Genomic DNA, 22,154 nt, shown 5'->3' with positions numbered 1-22,154 from the left:
CTCTACTTACTAATTTAGTCTGGTTAACTTAACCATCTTTTGCTTGATCCTTTCATCTGTCTGCTGAATGACAGCACTCCTTGGATATTACATTGTGCAAGAGCAACTAATTCCATAAACATTGTAATAGGTAATCCCAATTTTTTTTATTAATTGCATATCTGATATAAATCCATTTCTATATTGAAAAGCTAGTACAGAAAGGGACTAAAATCTTGTCGAAAACAATTCTGAATCATGGCACAAACAAGGTACCTTTACTTCTCCATGCCTCCTCTTTTCAAACACCAGTCTTTCCTCGTCAGCCTTCTGTTCCCACTGCAGTTTTTCCAGCTGTTGGGTCATTACAGCCACTTTTTTTCTTACTTGTTCCTTAAGTTCCTTATAATGATCCAGCTGAGAGCATTTAAACATCACTAGCTCAGTTAAAGAGGCATGGCAAGAAACTATTTTATATGGTGTCCTTTATGAGCAGACAAGTAAACTATCAAAAGTATGTTTTATGTAAATTTGATCAAAATTGGCCATCTTCAGGTAAGATGATGTGAATACAAAATGAACATGTTCTTTTAAAATGAGCATATTCGTTTAAACTGGTTTAGACAGATTAGTAAGATATTCGAAAGCAATTCTACAATAAGATCTCTGTAAGATCTTAAAAGAGATTTTGAAACACAGTAATAGGAAGCAAGAGGATTTCAGAAGTAACTGCATTTTTCTATTTACATAGTCATGATTATTTTAGCATATTTTTGTGATATATGATTTCACAAAATGAAGGCAATAAATGGTAAAAATTTGAGAGCATATTTGAAAACTCTGAATTAGAAAGTTTTGGATATCTACTCCGATTATAAGTAGTTCTTACATACTAAATTGGATATTAATTCATCACTTAACATCATAAATCACTTTAAATAATCAACTTTCCTCTTATCAATTAAGTGATCATGTTTCTTAAAAGCCACATGTATGACCTTGACGTTTCTGTAACATTCACGAGAAAAGAACTACCTTAAAAACAAAAATACAATTTACTTATTACAAAATGATATCAAGACATTTTACTGAAGTTTTCTCTATGATTTTAACTGGTAAATGCTATACTACCATCTAATCCTATAAAAGAAAAACAGCTTAAAGATTAAACTTAGATTCTATATATAAAGCTAAAAATTTAAATCCCGAAGTTTAAATTGAAGACTGTCTCGAAATATTAGGGAAATTCTTTAAATTTTTTCTAAATGAAGGGGGGAGCTGCAACAGAAATGAGAGGTTCCCACACGTTGACTTTTTCACCTGACTGGCTTCCAGTTGGATGTCTCTCCCTTTTTTTAGGATTTCTTTCTCAATCTGCTTTTCAAAACTTTTCCATGCACCATCTAAATCAACCAGCTCCGCCTCCAGGGCCTTAATGTCATCTTCCTGTTTAGAGCACTGGTTTTCACTGTCCTTTATTGATTTCTTAGCCACATCTAATTTCTTGAGGTGGTGAGAAGTGTTTTCTTTGGCTTTAATGTACTGTGGTCTCTTCTGATTTAAAAGTGCTTCAAGAGATCTAAAAAGGAAAGCAAAGCTTACCTTAAATGAAATTAAATTTTATAATATACCAAGAAAAGTTTTTTGGATCAAATTATACATTTAAAAATAACATCTTTAAAACTGACTTTCAGAGACTGTGTAACCAGATCAGTGGTTTCTAGAGGTTGGACAGGGTTTGGGGAGGATTAAATAGATGAAACATGGGAATTCTCTACGAATGGTAAACCAAGAGTGGCAAGACACTGTAATGGTGGGCATATGACATTATGCATTTGTCAAAACCTCTAGAACTTTACAGCACCAAGAGTGCACCTTAATGTACTGAAAATGAAAAAAATTACTTAGGAGACTGAGGGATCCTATATGGAAGACAGAACATGGCCAAAAAATCCAGTCATATTACATATGTAGGAAACAACCTACTGAAGAGGGTGGCAGGAAAAGGTGCCAACCTAAGTGACTCTGAAAATGAGCAGAGTCTGTACCATGAAAAGCTAACGGCGTGGTATGTAAGCACTGTCCTCTAGATCATCGAGTTGTGTCCCACAAGCAGAGGGGTTAGCAATCCTGACACTGCCATGGGTGACTAGAAATGAACAAGTGAGTAAACGGATGGCTGACTGTGGAAGCCAAGTTTCACTGCTGTTCTATTAGTTGAGAAGGCCCAGAAGCAAAGATGCTTCAGAAGCAATGAGTGCTGCTTCCATTTTCCTGTAAAAAGAACCGGGACCCCATGGATAAATGACTCATTCTGGGACCGACTCACACAAGATGAGTTTGAATATCTTAGAATGCCAGAGTAAGGAAGTGCTAAGAGAGAGAAAAAAAAAATCATAATAACAGGGATGTGTCAAAGCAACACGGGAACCAATGCAAGAGTTCTCAAAGGCTACAACTGGAACAAGTGAGAAACAAAACACATGCAGTATTGGCTTATAATCCCAAATAAAAAGTATCTGTTAAGTTCATACTGATACAAATAACTGAATAAACCAATAATCATAAATAAATGAAGGAAAGAGTCAAATCTCTGTGCAAAATTCCAAGTAAATGATGTAGATACTCTGCCTGCAAGGTGGAACATAACCTACTGCCTAAGTGCAGGCAACGTACAGTGTCTTTTTTCTAAAATGTATGGAAAGGCAGAAAAAAGGAAAACTTTACAATGGAGAAACCTGAAAAACACACAGAAGTCAGGGGCTCAAGGTCGACATCAAATGGGATGACATGCTGATAGGAAGCTGTGTCAGACAGATGGGTTTGGAACGTGACATACATGGTGTGCTGACAGCCCAAGGGAACTGACAAGGGTGACACTTTACTTTCAAGGTCTTCCCCAAACTCCCAAGCCCTAATGATAAAACTATCAGGCAAGCCCCCAACTGAGGGACAATCTACCAAAAACCTGACCAATACTTTTCAAAACTGTCAAGGTCATCAAAAACAAGTCTGAGCAACTGTTACATCCCCGAGGGGCTTGAGGAGACACAATGAGGAAACATCAAGACAGTATTCTGAACTGGACAAAGCACATCCAGTTAAAACTAAGAATATGAGTATAGACTTCAGTTAACAGTAACACTAATTCTGAAAAATGTATCACACTAGTAATGTGTTAACAAAAGAAGAAACTGAGTGTGGGGAATAAGTGAACTCTGTGCTCCCTTTATATTTCCTACATATCTGAAAGTATTCCAGGGTCTCTCTGGTGACACAGGTGGTTCAGTGCCGCGCTGTGAAGCTGTCTGCAGCCTCTGCAGTGCAGGTTTGATCCTGGCTGGCCGTGGAGATACCCACATGGCGCAGCAGACCTCTTCTGTCTCGCCCACTGCTCCCCTCAGCAGTGTATTTTGTCAGTCTGCCTGTTCTGTTCCCTGCTGTCTCTGGTAAATCCTCTCACCTTCCCCACACCTCTGGCCTGTACCCCAGTTCTTGTATGCATGAATAAATAAATCCTTAAAAAGTATTCCAAAGTGTCTCAAAGTGTAATTTATAGTTTTATTTTCCCCATCAATCTACATAAAATCCAACTATCAATACCAATTTTTAAACACTCACTTTAATTCTTTTTCTGTTTGCTGTAGTTGTCTAGTTAGCATTCCATGTTCCTTTTTCTTGGCTTTAACTATGTTTTCATGATGAGAAAGAGACTCTTTCGTGGCACTCAGATCCTTATTCACATGCTCTAACTCAGTGTTCAGAAAATGAATTTTTTTCTCATTATGATATAGTTGGAAAAGTTGCAGTTGTATCTTGTTTATTTTGAGCTCTTCAAGGAGACTCTGGTAACGTTCTGCCTGTAAAATACGAATCGAGAGTAGTTAGAAGGGTGCATATTTAAGTTGATCTTTCAGAAACTCAACTATCACACCAATAATGAACTCTTGTGTAATATTCAAAGAGCAGCCTTGCCAGGGCGAGCATTATTTACGGTGACTTCAGTGCATGTCTGAAATGAATCAGTAAACGAGTAAATGAGTTCCTGCTCACTCTCTCAGTGATGCAGCAGCAGCAATAATGGAGTAGCACCTGCTAACCTGGGCTCTTGTCCCACTTCTATGCTGGCTGGGAGTTCAGGCCCATTAACATTTCTGACACTGGCTTCCTCATATGTAAACTGCAGGAAGTTATATGACTTTGCAAGGTCCTGCAACTTTAAATTCAATGATTCCAGACAGAATTCCTGCCATAGGATCTAACTGTCCTATTCATAGAACTATTATTACAATTCTAAACTTTATGTGGAAAGTAAACGTTTCCTGAGCATTTTTACTATTAATAACGGATGGGCGCCCTGAGAGAACACCACCTCTCCCGCGAAGCATTCCCAGGAACTGGGACGCAGGCAGCCACCTGCCCAGGTGTTGTGAAAAACTAGGAAGCTGTGCTATTCTAACTGCTCTGATGATGTCCACAGTTCTGCAGGTCTACATTTCCATAAGCCCTCAGGATACCATGAATACTACTGCTTGGCTTGCACGGATGCCATCTCTCTCCACTGACAAAAACCAAGGACGTATATCCACAGGCAAAAACGAAGAAACAGAGAAATGTCACTATGGGGACCACATCTACTTCCCAGGGAAGGGCACTAATTTATCCTGAGGGCATGGACAGTAAATGTCTGCCTGAAAAATAGCATGTTTATAAAACTTTAAAAGAGTCATCAATCCTGCAAAAATCAGGTATACAGCTATTTAAAAAGCAGAGGAAATAGCAAAAGCTCTATGCTTTTGCTATGAAAGGGCAAGAGAAAGAATCTGACTTGCATTTGAAAAAGATCACTCTGGGCCTCCCCGGTGGCGCAGCGGTTGAGCGCTGGATTGTGAAGCTGCCCGCGGCCTCTGCAGCGACGGTTCGATCCCCAGCTGCTCCCCGGCCACCGGAGAAGGGTCCCACATGGCGCGCAGACCTCTCCTGCCGCCCGCTGCTCCCCTCAGCAGTGTGCTTCGGTCCTTCTGCCTGCTCTGCTCCCCGCTCTGGCTCTGGTGAATGCTTTCACCCTCCCGCGCTTCTGACTGTACCCAGTGCTTGTATAAATAAGTAAATAAATAAATCTTAAAAAAAAAAAAAAGAAAAAGATCACTCTGAACGCAGCAACAACAGCAGCCACCACACACCAGGCACTGTACTCAGTGCTGTGAAGGGCGCCAAGGAACACCACAGACACCATCTGCAACGTGTGGCCGTACCCTCCAGGGCTACCCAGGACTCCCGGGGAGCCTCCGAAGTCAAAACTATTTCTTAGAAATACGAAGACTTGTTGTCCTCCCCATTGTATTGTCATCTGCACCGATGGTGCAGACATCAATGGCAGGTAAGACTGTTAGGTCTTAGCGTAAAGAAGATTTAATACAGAAGCAGACAAGACAATTTGTGTCCTATTAAGCCAGGTACCAGTATAACTATATGAAAGAAAGCTACCCTCCTAAAATTTCTTTTTTTTTTTTAAGAAAATGCAGTTATTTTTCATAAAAATGTCATTTATGCTAACATGTAAAGCACTTATATTGTCATTTTTACAGTGATCATTAAAATATACTTTTCCTTATATTATGATGAGTTTTTGGTAACCGCTGTACCTAGCAGTTCTGACACAGAGCGTCTAGGGGCCCCACAAATTAACTGGGCACACCTCCAGGATACCTACCTCTTCTTTCTCTAATTTTGCATGTTTGCGCTCCGCAGCTACATTTTTTTTCTTATTGAAATTAAACTGTGCATCTTCTTCAGCTTTTTGTAATTTTTTTTTCTTTTCTTCATATTCTCCTATAAGTTCTCCAGAAGTGCTAATTTCCTCAAAAAACTGGGTTCTTTCTTTGGGTTTTTTCATTGAAATTGACTCTACAGTTCCCTTTTAAAAACAGTAAAGCACAAAACATAAAACATGATGTATTTTCAAATCATGAACCAATACATTCTCATAGCTACTTACTTGAAAAACAAGACAGTTGCGTGCTTTGGCTATTATGCCTATCTTCTCCAACTCCGCTATGTAAGCAGAACGACTCACAGGGTTGTCACCAAAACGAAACTCCGAGCATCCCCCTAAAATAAAGGCATAAAGGCCGATATAGCCACAACGGTGGAAAACCTGATAAAATTGTTTCTTACAGAAAGGACCAGTTATGCAATAACACACACGTTAATAAATGCATTTAGCCATCAACTATTGAGTGTCTTCCATACAATTTCTACAGCAATGAACAATACAGCCTGATCACAAGGAGCTTATATGCTAGCCCTAAATCTAGACAAAAATGAGATATGTACATAAAATTGTAACTGCTTAACAAAGAGTCCCAGTGGACAATCAAACCGATTCTACTGCTTGATTCTGAGGTTTGGAACTGTAAAGAATAAAAAAAAGAATTTCTACAATTCACTATGCCAGTGGAATAATAAATCACACCCTTCAAAGAAAGAAAAGCAGATGATCTGACTTAACTCTTGAAAATTCAAATGACTCATCCATGAGAAAATACCTCGGATAATCCTTGCAAATGTTTTCTCTTCTCCATTTTCCTCTATGTACACAATTCTTACACTTGCTGAAGAAGAAACAGGTCTCCCGACATGTGCTCCGTGAATAAGTTCTTGAACAGTTTTCACTCTCAAATTAGCTGTTTTTTCTCCCATTACAAAACTAAGTGCATCCATAACATTAGATTTTCCTGGGGAAGGGAAGAGAAAAAACTATTCATTTTTTAAAAAATTTAAATGTATTCATATTCATTTGGTCGATTTGCTTATTTTTTATTCACCACCAATACACTTATTTGAAGGGGAAAGGGTCATATCTTGTCAGGAATTTGAAGCTGGGTAAGACCAGAGACTCTGATCTGCCAGGACTTCTGGGCGTTCACAACAGCACAAGCAAGTCCTGCCGGGAGTCATCACCATTACGCCCCCTATCACTGGATGAAGGGCACATTCTGAGCAGTCATACATTGTTAATGATTAGAATAACCTTGTCCAGAGCCCAAAAAACCCCCAAACAGGTTAAGAATGGAAGCGAAACATAGGTAATACACACTAAGCAGTCCCGCCTTGTCTATATTTAAAGCACGCGACTGAACAGTTTTAGAGATTACTGGTTTCTTCTACTCAGCTATGGTAACATCTAAGGATCGAAGTCCAACTCCCGCCCACGATGAAGTATTATACCATGGCAAATCATCTAACTTCTCTGGACCTTAGTTATGCCTATTTTATAAATATTAACCTAGATATAGGCTAACACGCACAGGCGGCTGTCCCTCGAGGGTTAGACGAAGGCTGCCAGAACACGGCAGACTGGTGTAAGAGGATGACGCAGAGCAGTCACACAGCTGGCCAGGCCTGACCCAACAGCACCAGACGCTTTGTCCCACCACCTGCCTATACAAGCAACACATTCTGGACTCCTGGGCTGCTGGGCCACAAACACTTTCACAGACCCATGGAAAAATAATCTCTATTCTTTTGATCCCGACTCAAATGCCAGCTCCTCCAGGAAACTTCAACTCTTCCTGATTTCTCCCAAATCAGGTAAGTATTTAGCTTGTTTAAAGTTTCCTAAAAAGTGTCATCTGGCCTTCTGTTTCAATTCCTGTAATTTTCTGCACTTCGGGGCAGAAGTTGTGTCTTTCTGCACATCTTTTACTCCAATTATATATATGCAATAGCTAGTTGCTGAATCTGAGTAGAAAGCATGAAGGTTAAGATTAAAAATGAAATTTTTCTGCTAGCCACAAAAATCCCACAATTAGGTTTACTAAAAACAAACAAGCACCTATCAAGTTCGGGCAGGCGGTGACCACAGGAAATCATTACTAAATGTATGACCCATTCGACTAAAACGCAGCAGGAAAGGACCGAGACAAAGTCTTCCAGCGACCCGGCCGTGTCCGCGCGCACGCGCCGGCAGGGGCGCGAGGACCGCCCGGGAACCCGGCGCTCAGATGCGCGGAGGCGTCGCGTCCCATCGGCGGGCCAACGCCGCGCTGACCGTCGGCCTCCAGACAGTGGAAAGGGGCAGGCGGGGAAGTCACGGAGGGACCCGAACCCCTGCCACGGAGAGAGGGCGGGGAAGGCGCGCCGGGCTCCGGACAGCCGGCGGCTTCTGCGCGGCGAGCATGGCCTCGCGGGCCGCGGCTCAGGGAGCGGCGCCGGCCGGGCGGGTGCAGGCAGGGGCGCGAGGCTTGCACAGGGATTTCCACGACAGCTTTCAGGCTTGTTATTAATCATCATCCGTGTCTTTCAACCAAGTAAAGAAATAAGGTTCCGAAACTTGTTTGGCACATGCCAGAGCGCCGCGGCCAAAGGGACCAGCGGGGACACGCCGGCGGCCCTTCAGGGAAGCACAGCCGTCTCCGTGCGCCCCGCAGAGCGCGCCCGGCACAGGGCCCCCGGCAGAGAGCGCCCGGCACAGGGCCCCCGACAGAGCGCGCCCCGGCACAGGGCCCCCGGCAGAGCGCGCCCCGCACAGGGCCCCGGCAGAGCGCGCCCGGCACAGGGCCCCGCCAGTGGACTCGCGTTCGCGCGCGCCGCCCGACAGCCGGCGCCATAAATGCCTTCTCTCTCCCTGATGATTGTCATCTTTTCTCCAGCGGACTTCGTGGAGGGGCGCGCGCATGCACCCCCCACACACACACGCGCAGGCGCCCCCGCACCCACACGCGCCCCCGCGCTCTGCAGCGGCTGTGGCGGCCGCAAGGCTTCCGGTCAGCGCAAGTTTTGTTAAGATTTTGGGGTCAAAAGTTAAGCGCCCCCCCACCCCGCGGCAAGAGCGCCCGAGCGCGGCGCCCCCTCCCGGCTCCCCTCCCGCGCCGCCTGCTGTGCCCCGGCCCGCGCCTCGCCTCGCGTGGAAAGAGCCGGTCTTCAGCCCCGAGACGGCGGCGCAGGGGCTGCAGCTGCGCGGGCGGCGCCCCCGCCCCGCCCCGCCCCGCGGTCAGCCCAACGGCCGCCCCGCGGCCCCGCGCCCGGCCCGGAGGAAGCCCGGACACCCCCACGGCGCACGGCTTCCCGGGCCGGGACCCCGCGCGGGCGGCGGCGGCGGGCGAGCCGAGGCGGGCGGGCGGAGGGGGGGGGAGTGGGCTCGGGGCGCCGCGGGGGGGGTGTCGGGGCCGGAGGCCGGGGGTCAGAGGCCGGGCGTGGGCCCGAGGGCGGGGTCCCCACCGGGGTGAGGTGTCGGGGTCGGGCGTGGGCCCGAGGGCGGGGTCCCCAGCGGGGGGTGTGCGGGGTGGCGGGGTGCGGGGGTGTCGGGGGTGGGGGTGCGGGGCCCCGCGGGAGGCCGGGGCGGGCGGAGGCCGCCGTCGAGGCCGCGGCGTCTCTAGGAGGTGTCGGGGGTGTCAGGGGGTGTCGGGGTCGGGCCGGGGGTCAGGGGCCGGGCGTGGGCCCGAGGGCGGGGTCCCCACCGGGGTGAGGTGTCGGGGTCGGGCCGGAGGCCGGGGGTCAGGGCCGGGCGTGGGCCCGAGGGCGGGGTCCCCAGCGGGGGGTGTGCGGGGTGGCGGGGTGCGGGGGTGCGGGGATGGGGGTGCGGGGCCCCGTGGGAGGCCGGGGCGGGCGGAGGCCGCCGTCGAGGCCGCGGCGTCTGGGCCCAGCGGCCGCCCGCGGGCCCCTCAGGACGGCGGCTGGGCGGAGGGCGGCGCCGGCCGTTACCGGAGCCGTTGGGGCCGATGATGCAGGTGAAGCGCCGGAACGGGCCGATGACCTGGCGGCCGCGCCACGACTTGAAGTTCTCCACGAGCAGCAGCTCCAGGCGGCCCATGGCGCGCCTCGCGTCCTCGCCGGGCGGGAAAAGCGCGGGAACGGCGGCGCCGAGTCTCGCGAGAGCGGAGCGAGCGCGCTCCCCGCCCCCGCGCGCCGTTCCCTAGCAACCGGAGTTGTTGACGTCTCCCAGGAAACCCGGCCGCGACGCCGCTGGGAGCGCGAAGGCCGCGAGGCCGGGGCGCCGCTGGGAGGCCCGCCGCCGCCCGCCGCTGCCCTTCCCCGCGGTCTGCCTTCTCCCCTCGCGCGGAGGCCCTTGGCGGCCCTGCGAGCCCGGCCATGGAGGCGGCGCAGCCCAAGGACCTGCAGCAGCACTTCAGCCAGGCCAGGCGGAGGCACGCGGAGCTGTGCCGGCAGAAACGGATCTTTAACGCCAGGAACAGGCTCATCGGGGTGACTCCCTCAGGCCGGGAGAGGGGCCCCGGGGGGTGCGAGGGGAGCGGGGAGCGGCAGGGAGGGGGCGTGCGAAACACACGGGGCTGCCTGGACCGTCTACTCCGGGCAGCTCCCGGCTGCCCATCCACGTGACAGTTGCCCCTGGAGTTCCTATTTGGGCAAACCGGAGCCGGCCGGCGGATGAGAAGTAAGAGGCCCCTGGGCTTGAGGAGTTCTTGGCTCGGCCGAAGAGGCAGCATTGGAATGGGCTCATTAAGTGCTTGGAATCAGTGCTGTTAGGGAGGGGAGCCCAGGCTGGGGCTGGGCAGGGAGAGTGCACTCAGGGAGGGCTTCCCGGAGGCGGAGGTGATGTCTAAGCAATGGTCTCATAGGAGGATCTGTCAATTAAGAGAACGGGAGGCAAGTCCTGCGGAAAGTTAACAGGCCAGAGAACCAGCCACAAACAGAGGCATCCAAGTATGAAAAGGCCTGTAATGGACAGAAGACAACTTAGCAGTAGGGCAAGGCTGAAATAGATAAACAGGGTTGCTAACAGCTGAATAAAATGATCTGACTCTTAATTCCTCCCCCCCTGTTTTCCATTCCCAGGGGGACACCCCGGCCTGGAATGCTCAGGTTCGTGACCAGAAGATAAGAGAAGCAACTGAAAAAGCTAGACACGAAACCTTTGGTGAGTGTCTGTCCAGTGGCTTAGAGCTGTGTGCCTTTAGATGAGGGCCGTGGGAATTTAGCATTCAGGCCTCATTTCTTCGCATATATAAAAGCCTGTTCTCACAATCTGCTTCCTTTCAAAAGTTCACAATTTTTTGTGCTCAATTAACTTGATGTATAGATTTTTCCTCTCTTAAAAGAAAACAGCCATTGAATTCTAAGTGGGTTGTAGGAAATATGTTAAGGATAAATGTAAGATTTTCTGTTTTCATAAAAAGCTGGGTGTGACAAACACCTGTCCGCATGTACACAGACTTCCAAAAAATTCAAGACCTTCCCAGGACAGATGCTCACACTGGTGGACACAATCATGGCTGAACGCACACCTGCGCTGGTTCAGGGTTACATATGGTTTAGATAGTGGTGTTCTAGCTATAGGTGAAGTTTTCAAATAGAGTTCATTTTCCCATATCATGTCCAACAGTTCCAGTTTATTTTATTTTTTTTTTAAAGATTTATTTATTTATTTATTTATTTATTTATTTATACAAGCACTGGGTACAGTCAGAAGTGTGGGAGGGTGAGAGAATTCACCAGAGCCAGAGCGGGGAGCAGAGCAGGCAGAAGGACCGAAGGACACTGCTGAGGGGAGCAGCGGGCGGCAGGAGAGGTCTGCACGCCATGTGGGACCCTCCTCCGGAGGTCGGGGAGCAGCTGGGGATCGAACCAGCGCTGCAGAGGCTGCGGGCAGCCTCGCAACCCAGTGCTCAACCACTGCGCCACTGGGGAGACCCTCCAGTTTATTTTTTTAAAGATTTATTGTATTTGTGCATCCAAGAACTGGGGTGCAGGCCAGAGGTGCGGGGGTGAGAGGATTCACCAGAGACAGAGTGGGGAGCAGAACAGGCGGATCCACTGGAATCCACTGCTGAGGGGAGCAGCGGGCAGACAGGAGAGGTCTGCTGCGCCATGTGGGTTGCTCCCTGGCTGGGGATGGAACCCGTGTTTTAGTGACTGCGGACAGCTTCAGTGCTGAGACTTAACCCCTTGCACCACCAGGGAGGCCCCAGTGTTGTTTTGGTTTTTTTTAAACATAATAAGGATTTTTATATTAAAAAAAGGGTACAAAATTGTATAAGCAGCAAATTATGAATTAACTTTAAAAAAAACATTAAACATATGCATAGAAAAAGATGGAAAGACAATATGTGAAAATGTTGGGAGTGGCAATGTTGGAGTGGGGGAATTATAATTGAAGTTTATTTTTCAAACCGATTTGCCTATAATTGGGTTGGCTTCTTTGTAACATTGATTTGTAGTTTACTCTTTGCATATTCAGGATTCTAAGGGCCTTTTGGGAGGGTTGTGTTACTTTTACAACCACTCAAATTATTTACTTTAAGTGGGTTCAAATTTATTTTTGCCTCTGAATCTTAAGCTTATTTCTATGCCACGGCTCTTCTAGCTGCTGAGATGAGACAAAATGACAAAATCACGTGCCTACTGGAAGCCCGGGAGAGGAGAGACAGGAGAAACTTCTGTAAGGCCCTCTGTGACTTCCAGCAGAGCTTTCAGCGGCCAGAGACCCGCCGTGAATTCGATCTGTCCGACCCCCTAGCCCTTAAGAAAGATCTTCCAGCCCGGCAGTCAGATAACGATGTTCGGAATACAATCTCGGGGATGCAGAAATTCATGGGAGAGGATTTAAACTGCCAAGAGAGGAAGAGATTCCAGGAGGAACAAAATAGAGAATGGTCCTTGCAACAGCAACGGGAGTGGAGGGACGCCCGAGCCGACCAAAAATGTGCAGGTAATAAAGCAAATCAGGCAGCTGCTGTCCGTGCTTTCTTCCGCAGACCGCACCCCTCTTTTTCTCTTGTTTTGTTCCCCTGACTGCCCTTCATGTGCCATAATTTGCCCACGGGGGTGGGGGGGAAGAGACATCTGAGCTGGCGTTTCAGGATGTAAACATTTTCAGCCTCACATCAGTCCTGCAGGAAACGTTTTGGGAGTCGGGGCTGTGTCCGCGCTCCGGCTGGGGGTGTGGCTCGTAGGCCCCCGCCCCGGGGGGTTCACAGTCTGCTGGGAAGATGATAGGAAGTAATAGGTCCGGCCAACTTCTGTGCTAGACGTCCCTACGGGGTCTCTTGGGGGCGCAGCCAAAGGCCGGTGGCCACACATCCTCAGCGGGACTCTCCAGGCCCAGGGACTCTGCCGGGAAAGGGCTACGAGGCCTGCAACAGCCTCTCTCCTGGGGGCCACGCATCAAGCCTCACAGTCCCTCTGCTGTCGCACGCGTGGTCACCCCGTTTCTGTGTCACAATCCCTCTGCAGCGTGCCCCCCGGGGTTCTCCTGTCCACTTCCTGGGCTGGGAAGGTGCCGTCCCCACGCTGCTGCCCAGGCCGGCCATCACAGGATAAGGAAGGGCGACTGGCCAGGGATGTGCGAAGGGGGCATGTGCCTGCACCCCGCGGACCCCTCCTCTGGCTGTTGCTTTGCTGTCGGTTGGTCGGCCCGCGCTCCTCCCAGGCGTCTCTCTCCTCTCCAGGAGCGGTCGCCCCAAATCCCCACCCCTGATCCCCTCTGAGCCCGCCCTTGGCCATGCCTGCCTTCACCCCACACTTCTCAGAAATGCCCGGTCCACATCGCCAGTGACTCGGTGTCGCCCGCTTGCTGAGGTGGGTTTTCCGGCTCCACCTGCTCCCTGGCAGCCCGTGACAACCCGTGGTCTCTGCTTTTCCTGAAACCCCTTCCTCTGGGTTCCCCCACATCACTCGCACCCCCGCACTCTTCCTTCCGGACCCCTTTGATGGTTTCTCAGCACCTTCTGACCCTCGGCGTTGCTGCTCAGGTCCTGGACCCAGCTCAGCGGGCTCCCCTCTCCCCTCTCCGCTGGTCACTCCGCTGGTCACTCCCCTGGTCTCGCCGACCGAAGCACCACCCGGAGGCCGGCACTGCCCAGCGGCATGGCTCCAGCCCGCGCCCTCTTCGAGTGCAGACCCCTGGGTCCGGAGGCTGCCGGGGCCCTCTCCGCCCGCGGGTCTAACGAAGGTGCCGCTGCCCCCTCTCCGCAGCCCCTCGCTCTGGCCCACACCATACTATTTTGGTTGTATTGTTGTCTTTAACTTTCTGAATGATTCCTCTTGGCATCATCACCTCAAGTTCCACCGTCTTTTCCCAAAGGCACAGCTCCGTCCTTCTCGAGAGCCTTTCCCCGGCCGGCGGGCTCACGGGCTCCCGGCCGGGGCTGCTGCGAACGACGCTGCCCGGAGCGCGGGCTGTTGGTTCTGCTTTGTTGGAAAAGGTCATCGGGATCTTGACGGGCGTGGCCGTGGGCCCGTCCCTTGCTGTGGGCAAGACGGCGTCTCGGGGACCCTGTTCTTCCGCCCACGGCGCCTTTGCGCCCCCGCGGTCTCTCGTGTCGGCGGCGCCTCGTTTTGGGCGTCCAGGTTCTTCCCCTCCGCTGAGTTTCCCCGGCGCGTCATCCTTTTTCAGGCGGCCGTCACGAGGGTGTTCTCTTGACCTCTCTCCTCTAATACACCGTCTGCACCTCGAAACCCGCCACAGACGTGGGAGCGGCGATGACCCACTCTCGGGCGGCCCCGCGGCCTCCCTGGTGGACCGCAGTCTCCCAGCAGCCGCGGAGGGGGAAGGGGCGCGTGGCCAGGCACCGGCGCCGACCCGGGAAGGCCCCAGGCAGCTGCTTGCTGCTCTGCTTCCTTCCAGAGGACCTGTACGCCGAGACGAGGCTGCAGTTCGACGCAACAGCCCGGCACCTGCAGGCCCTGGATGGCGCCTCCAGACGGGCGGTGTGTGCGGCTGTGAAGGAATTCAACAGGAGCCAGGTACCCGGGGCCAGCCGCCGCCGCCTCCGAGTCCCCGGTCACCTCGCCTTCCTCGGTCAAAGTGGCCCCCCACTGCCCGCCCTGCGGGGACAGGAAGTGCCCGGGCAGAACGCTGGCCCCTGAGCGCCCGCGCCAGGCTGCCGCCCGCGCCGGGAGGGCCACCGGGGGTGCCGGGCCCCACGGGGCGCCTGGGCGAGCAGTGGGCCCGTCACGGGCTCCTCAGCCACGGTTTCTGTCCTCGCAAGAACTGGCTGCTCCCGTAGTCTCTGGTGTTAACTGGCGGTTAACTGTCGCCCCCGAGGGGCCCCCCTCGCCCGATTCAGCAGACAAAGGCCGGCTCGGAGGGGGACGGGGGACCCGACTTCACAGGGACGCCCCCATGTGACTGATTTGCTTCCGCAAGTGCCCGTCCTGGCCCCCCCGGCCCTGCCGGCGCAGCGCTTGAACTGGGCCCCCCCCAGCCTGCGTGTCTCCTGCGGGGGCAGGTGCCTGGCAAGCGCCTGTCAGGTCGCGGCGAAGAGAGCTGCAGGCCCCGCTGTCCTTACGGAGCCCAGGGCGGGCCTCCGGCTCCTGCCGCGGCGGCCAGGGCCTTGGCCACCCCCGCCCCGGCCCCCCGCCCCTCAGCAGAGATTTGACCTGGGAGTTCGCGGTCCTGGGCTGGAGAGTCTGTGCGGGAAGCACCGCTGCTGGGTGTGCTCTGGGCTTCGGGGCACGGAGCCCTGCCAGGGCGGGTGGGGCTGAGCGAGGGGAGGTGGCGGCTCCCTGGGGTGGGGGTCAGGGCAGACAAGACTGGCTGCTCCACCGCCCCACTGTGGTGTCAGCGCCCCCGCGGCCCACACCCATCTGGGCGGCCCTGTATCCAAGCCTGGCCCCCACCGCCGCTGGCCCGGCCCTGCTGCCACGGCAGCGTTCTTTCTTCAGGGGCCCGGGTGAGAGGGCGCTTCGCCAGCCTGCGCCCCCAGGCCCCGGGCCGGCCATCCAGTCCCTGCCCTGTGTCTAGGCCGCAGAGTCGGCAGAGAGGAGGATCCAAGAGAGGAAACAGGAACAAGAGGACAACCTGGCGGAGATCACCAACCTCCTGCACGGGGACCTGCTGTCCGAGAACCCGCAGCAGGCGGCCAGTGCCCTGGGGCCCCACCGCGTGGTGCCTGGCCGCTGGAAGGGCATGAGCCAGGAGCAGCTGGGGCAGATCCGCCTGGCTCAGAAGCAGCAAGTCCAGGAGAAGCTGGTGCGGCACATCCCCCCCTGCTCCCCCCAGTCACGGCTCTAGTTAAGACGGGGGCCCAGCGAGCCTGTGGGAGGGTGAGGGGCCGAGTGGCCTTCTGGTGAGGGGCCGTCAGGGAACGGGGAGGTGGAGGAGGGGAGGAGGAGCCCTGGGGAGGACGTGGGGGCCGGGCAGGCAGGCGAGCTGCCAGGGCAAAGGCTTGAGACAGGGCAGCCTGACCTGATCGGGGAAGCACAGTGGCGTGAGGAGGCCAGCAGTGGCAGGTCCAGGCCCTGGCCGCCCTCGGAGACCTCGCCTTTGTGGTACCTGAGACGAGAAGCTGGGCAGGCCCCGGGAGGTGTGGGCCTGAGTGGGCTGCACACATGTGGGGGGCCGGCCCTGATCATGAGCTCGGGGGTGGCTTTGGCCTCTGTTTGTTCCAGAAGCCACCGGGGTCCCAGGGCCACGCCAGCTGGAGCGCACGGCAGACACACAGGCCCAGCATCAGGGCCGGGCAGGGAGCTGCTGCTGCTGCTGGCACCTAGTCCCTGCGGTCCCTCCAGCCTCAGACGGTGGCTTGGCGCCTCCTAGGGGTGGGGAGTGAGGGCCGGTGGGGTGTCCTCTGATTTCTTGAGTGGCCTTGCTCATCTACCTGCCCCCCCCAGCCTCAGTTTCCCCATCTGTCAAACTCAGCACTAGAGAGGCAGTACTAGAGGATCCTCGGGGCTCTTTATGGCTGGGCGAGTGGTGGTGAGTCGCTGTCCTCCCCGCAGCGGCTGCAGGAAGAAGAGCGCCAGCGCGACAGGGCCTGGGACCTGCACAGGGTCCAGGACGCCCGCGAGGCCCTGCTGCTCCAGCGCCAGCAGCAGCGTGAGCAGCGCGAGCGGCGCCGGGCACTGGACTGCAGCAACCTCAGCCTAGCCCAGGAGCAGCATCTGCAGTGAGTGCCGGCCGGCAGGGTGGGGCGGGGAGACAGGAGAGGTCTGCCGCGCCATGGGGTAGCTCTGTGGCCGGCGGGGATCGAAACCGGCACTGCAGAGGCTGCGGACAGCTCCACAGCGCTGCGCTGAACCCGCTGCGCCACCAGGGAGGCCCGGCTCTGTGTTTCTTAAAGGTAGAATGCCTCGGACGTCATGCCGTCCCGATTTTTTCTTTTGTTTCTTCTCAGGAAACTGTCTATGAAGGAAGCCTTTACAAATTATCACACTGAGGATTATTTCTCACAGTTTAACACAGTAAGCCGCTAGTGACCGCCGCCGCCGTCCTGGCCCTCTGCGTCATGCGGGGCGGCGGCCTCCGAAGGCCTGATTAAAAGGAACCGCGCTGTTTCGGGAGTGTCCTGTGACTTCCTTGCCCGCTGCTGGGCCTGCGAGAGGCTGGGTTCCTGAGTCACTCGGCTCAGCGGGCGTCTCTGGGGCCACTCTGGGGCCACTGCCCTGCTAGAGCAGACCCGGAGTGGCCAGTGAGCTCCCTGGACTGGGGTCAGTGCTCTGAGAATGGCCGTGAGCTCCCTGCCCTGCGCCCGTGGGTGTCCTCGCTCCCCACGGGCATCCTTGCTCCCCACGGGCTTCAGCTGAGGAGCCTGAGCTACAGGTGTGGTCAGTGACTGGGGGAGTCCCCGGAGCCTGCCCCGCAGCCCCTCCGCCCTCTTGGCCCCAGGTGTCGGAGACCCAGAGCGCGAGTGGCCGCGGCACAGCCACAGTTGGTGCCTGGTTCCTGGAAAAGCCGGCTGTGCTGCAGGGCCCGGTGCTCCCGCCGGGGAGGCTCTGCCAGCCCTCATCTTGGGGTGCAGGGACGCTCCTCCCGCTCTGCCTTCATGCTCCAAGACCCAGGGTGTTTGATCTGCACCCATGCCTCCCACGTTTGGGCCAGGAGAGAGAGATGGAGGTGGCTGGGCTCACCCAGGGCACCCTGAGTGCTCTTCAGTGCGGGGGCCCTTGTTGAGGCCTGCAGGCAGGCAAGCGCCGAGCTGCCCAGCCCCCCAACCCCAGCCCCCCAGGATCTTAGTGTCCACTTGTTCTCTCCCCTTCTTCCCTCCCTTCCCCCACACTCCCCTCTCAGTCTCCTGTGGTCTCAGTCTCCTGTGCTTTCAGCCCTCCCCTCTGGGCACAGGTGTCGGTGTTTATATGCTTCTGTGCTCTCCGGCCCAAGTGTCCGCAATTGCAGGTGCGTGCCCCGCACCCGCATCCCTCAGCCCGGGTGCCCATGCAGGTAACGCAACCTGGAGGTCAGCCGTAGAGGCCAGCGGTGGGCAGGAGGGCGGAAGAAAGTCTGACTTAACTCCCTCCCCTGCAGCCTGTGCGAGCAGCTCGTACCAGGCAGGTCCCCTTGCAAAGCTGCGTGGGTGGCCCAGAGGGGCAGGGAGACGGTGCTCAGAGGCATCAACACCGTGTCTACCTGCCTGGAGTCCGGGAAAGGCTCCCCGCAGACCTGAACTTTGCATCTTACCAACACATTCCAGAAGGCAGGCCAGGCTCCACATGGCAGGGCAGGCTGGCTTTAGGCGCGCCCTCTGCTGGCGGCCAGCAGCAGCGCACCTTCTGGTGGTTTCCGGGGAGGAGAAACCAACCTGGTTATGGAGTAACCAGCCCCCTGGGCCAGGCCGCGGCCCCCATGACACCCCTGGGTGCTGTGATGGCCGGTCTGCGGAGAGGACACGAGCTTTACCCCCAGCAGGAAGTGTCCAGGGTCCAGGCATGGGGTCCACCCCTTTCCTCTCCTCTGAACGCCATTTCACACACACACACACACACACACACACACACACACACACACATTCCAGAAGGTTCTGTTTTGTTTTCCATCTTTCCTCCCAACCCTTTACTATGAAAAATCTTGAACAGGAAAAAGGAAAGAATGGACGGTGTCCACCCAGACACCCCTGCCCAGGCTCCGGGGCTTGCTGGCTTTGCTTCTTTGCCCGTCTCTTCCCAGACTGGCTTCTCTCCGTCCCGGTAGCCCGCTGCGTACAAAGGACACATCTAAAACAAAAGACGCATCAAAAGAACAACGTCGCTGTTATTTTTTTTTAAGAATATTTATTTTTTAAAGATTTATTTGTTTATTTATTTATACATGCACTGGGCACAGTCAGAAGCGCGGGAGGGTGAGAGAATTCACCAGAGCCGGAGCGGGGAGCAGAGCAGGCAGAAGGACCGAAGGACACTGCTGAGGGGAGCAGCGGGCGGCAGGAGAGGTCTGCGCGCCCTGTGGGACCCTCCTCCGGTGGCCGGGGAGCAGCCGGGGATCGAACCATTACTGCAGAGGCTGCGGGCAGCTTCGCAACCCAGCGCTCAACCGCTGCGCCACCGGGGAGGCCCTCGCTGTTATTTTTAACAGCAAAGTTGAAAATAATAGGAGTCAAGTCATTTGAATTTGCCCAAATATCCTGAAAACTTGTGTCCACGCGAACTTGCACACGGAGGTTGACAGCAACTTTATCGGTCATTGCCAAGACCTGGAACCACCGAGGAGCCATTGGCAGATGAACAAAGGAGGGGGCCATACAATGGGGTGCCCTCAGGGCTAAGGAGAAATGGGCTGTGAGGCTACGAGGGGCACAGGGGGGCTTCAGAAGGCAGGCTGCGAAGGCTGCGTGTGCAGTTCCCCTCATGCCCCTCTGGAAAGGCAGAGCTATGTGCACCCTGCAAAGATCGGGGTGGCCTGGGCTGGGCGCGGGAGGGGTGAACAGGCAGAGAAAACTGCGGTGACCCTCTATGACACCTCGTTAGTGTCCAAGCGGCCGAACGCAGTCTCAGGAGGGCGCCCTGAGCAGGCCACCTTAAACCGCTTTAGTTAACACTGACACGGCGGTGTTGACCCTCAGCCGTGACAAGGGGAGCTGAGGGGGCAGGGGGAAGGTGGCGCTGCTCTCTGCTCCATTTTCTTGCAAACCTATCACTTCTCTAAAAGTTTACTAATTTTTTTAAAAAGTAAAGTATCTAGGAAGGGAAAGATAAAGATGAGCGCCTTTGTTCTGAGTCGGGAATAACAGGGAGCAAACGGGAAACTGGAGGCGTAGCCAGAGCCTGCCCGAAGGGTTCACGGCGCCCCTGGGCTCGGCGGCTGTTTGGCTGGAACGATATTTCCAGAGCCAGCTTCAGGCTCCGTGGTTGCCGTGTGGAGGCCACGCAGAACGTCCTTGCGGACGTGGAGACGCCCTAGAGCTGCCTTCCCGGGTCTACACCCTCTTCCCTGGGTGACACAGATGGGGCTCGGAGAAGAAGCCGGTAGTCTTAGGGCTGCGTGGTGTGGGGGGAGGGCAGCCTCGCCTCTCCCCGACTGGGCTCCCGCACCCTGCTCCCTGGGGGTGAGGGGCCCTCTGTCCCGGGCAGCGGGTCTTATTTAGACAACAGGTTTGCGGGAGGTGGACGGACAGGGCCTCAGCCTTCTCTGATCTTCCTCCTGCATCACAGCGGGGCTCTGGGCTGGGAGCCTGCGCCCTGAGCACATTCCATTCCATCCGGGTGCCGCGGGGCAATCCCGAGGCCGGGGTTACTGCCCCCGTTTCACAGACAGGGACTCCAAGGCGGAGGAGACCAGCGTCCCGTGGGACGGGCTGCATGCCGACTGAAGACCCTAAAAATCCCACCTGCTTGACTCAGCCAGACCCTGGAGAAATTACAAGCACTGGGTGTGCCTTGCTGAGCTCACAGGATGGTGCGTGAAACCCTGGAAAGTTCCACAGGAAGAGCCCATGAACTGAAATCAAAAGGGAAACTGGTAACGAGAAACAGAAGCTGGGGCTGCCCTGGCAGCAAAGGCTGCTAACCAGAGCCCAGAACCTGGAGTTCAAAGGAGGAAGATGCGAGGACATCAGGGGGAGCAGAAGACGGAGACCTCGGCACTAGTCTAGGGCCTCGCGAGGCAGCTACATCCCTTGTGAAAGGGCAGGGCCGACTCTGGGGACTGAGGATGATGGCGGTGGTGATTGCCAGGCCGGGGCTGCTCGGGGTCGGTTCTTGCAGATGGAAGGAGAACTTTGGAGCCTTAAATGCTGATTCAGGGGACCGACCGGTAGCAGGGAGACAGCAACAGCCCCAGCCTCAGAGCCATGCCACCCCCCGAAGACCAGAGCTGAGAAGCCCCTTCACCCCGGTGCTCTCTGACCCAGGTGTTCATAATCACAGTGTGTGAGCTCGGTGCCCATGCCTCTCGGCCCAGGTGCCCAGGCGGGTAACGCCACGGAGGAGGCGGGCCAGGCCGCAGGTGCCGGCCGTAGAGGCCAGCATAGGAAGGCGGGAAAGGCCTGATATCACTCCATTTCCCTGTGGTGGTGGTGGTGGTGAGGATGGACTTGGAGGTGATGGTGGAGGCTGGTGACCGTGGCCGTAGAGAATTCATTCCCATGTACTCACTCTTAGAATTTGGGAGCCCTTGCCATCATTTTTACAGGTTTGACTGGTAAGCAGGGGAAACCAGCCGGCTGGCAGGCAGCAATGTGAGCCCCTCCCCAGGGTGACACTGCCCTTTTATCCCCTCCTCTGGGGCGCAGGTGTGCACACTTGCACACACCCACGCTCAGGTGACCACACTCAGGCACGCGTGCCCCACACCCACGCGCCCTCTATGTTAACGCGATCAAGGCCACAGGTGATGCCACAGAGGCCAGTGGTGTAAAAAGCCTCACCACCTTCATGTGCCCTACAAGCTTCTCTTTGGAGTGATGAAAATGTTCTGAAATCACATAGCAGAGATATCAGATTTTAATGTAATACTAAAATCCACAGAATTGTGTGCTTTGAAAAGGTGGATATGGAGGTATATGAATAGCTCCATTTTTTAAAGCCCACAGGAAGCCACAGTATGGCCACTAAGGTGGCTACAAGCAAAAGGATGGCATGTGGAGTAGGGCCAGGAGCACAGCGGATGGGACTTTAACCCGTCATGGGGGGTTGTGCCTCCAAAGTTAGCCGTCTGTTGCCCGGTGGCCCAGTGCTTCAAGAGAAAGGGAAGCAGAGGGCTGCGAAGGCGACATGTGCGCGCATGTTTGTGGCATCTTCATCCACGACGGTCTCCAGCTGAATCCACCCGGAATGTCGACCCACAGGTGAGCAGATAAGTAAATGCTAGTCTGGCCACGCACCTATGAAAGGAAGCCAACTGGATGTGCCAACAGATGGCTGGGCCAGGGACACGGTCCCCACCTCCAGAGGCCACAGATGCAAGACTCTCTACGTGAAATTCTACAACCTGCAAAACCATTGTATCCGTGTTGGCCCGGGCTTGACTGCAGAAGGGAATGAGGAATTTTTTATTGGAGTGA

General features: G+C 54.4%; 2 protein-coding genes across 3 annotated transcripts in view; one reads left to right on the top strand and one right to left on the bottom strand.

The window, feature by feature from the left end:
• Positions 1 to 9,824, bottom strand: part of SMC1B (structural maintenance of chromosomes 1B) — a 39,874-nt gene extending 30,050 nt beyond the window's left edge. Inside the window, exons 1-7 of one of the 2 annotated variants that reach the window (XM_037513393.2) lie at positions 9,685 to 9,824; positions 6,528 to 6,716; positions 5,978 to 6,090; positions 5,693 to 5,896; positions 3,601 to 3,839; positions 1,300 to 1,558; positions 256 to 396 (exon numbers count right to left, since the gene is read on the bottom strand). In XM_037513393.2, the coding sequence (XP_037369290.1) occupies positions 256 to 396; positions 1,300 to 1,558; positions 3,601 to 3,839; positions 5,693 to 5,896; positions 5,978 to 6,090; positions 6,528 to 6,716; positions 9,685 to 9,793 (1,254 nt within the window). In that variant the 5' untranslated portion in view covers positions 9,794 to 9,824. Of the gene's footprint in view, positions 1 to 255; positions 397 to 1,299; positions 1,559 to 3,600; positions 3,840 to 5,692; positions 5,897 to 5,977; positions 6,091 to 6,527; positions 6,717 to 8,882; positions 8,903 to 9,684 lie in introns of those variants that run through there. The other variant, XM_054695978.1, reaches the window with a different exon arrangement.
• A 184-nt stretch (positions 9,825 to 10,008) lies between these two features.
• Positions 10,009 to 17,215, top strand: RIBC2 (RIB43A domain with coiled-coils 2). Its single transcript, XM_037515205.2, has 7 exons — positions 10,009 to 10,185; positions 10,777 to 10,858; positions 12,305 to 12,649; positions 14,567 to 14,685; positions 15,686 to 15,913; positions 16,663 to 16,829; positions 17,058 to 17,215. Exons 1-7 carry the CDS (start codon positions 10,072 to 10,074, stop codon positions 17,134 to 17,136), a joined length of 1,134 nt encoding a protein of 377 aa, XP_037371102.1. The 5' UTR covers positions 10,009 to 10,071; the 3' UTR covers positions 17,137 to 17,215.
• The last annotated feature ends 4,939 nt before the right edge of the window (positions 17,216 to 22,154 follow it).

The sequence above is a fragment of the Talpa occidentalis genome, unplaced genomic scaffold (assembly GCF_014898055.3).
Source record: "Talpa occidentalis isolate TD23 unplaced genomic scaffold, MPIMG_talOcc4v2.1 talOcc4.16, whole genome shotgun sequence".
Classification (NCBI taxonomy): Eukaryota; Metazoa; Chordata; class Mammalia; order Eulipotyphla; family Talpidae; genus Talpa; species Talpa occidentalis.
This window is presented reverse-complemented; position numbering and strand designations above follow the sequence as displayed.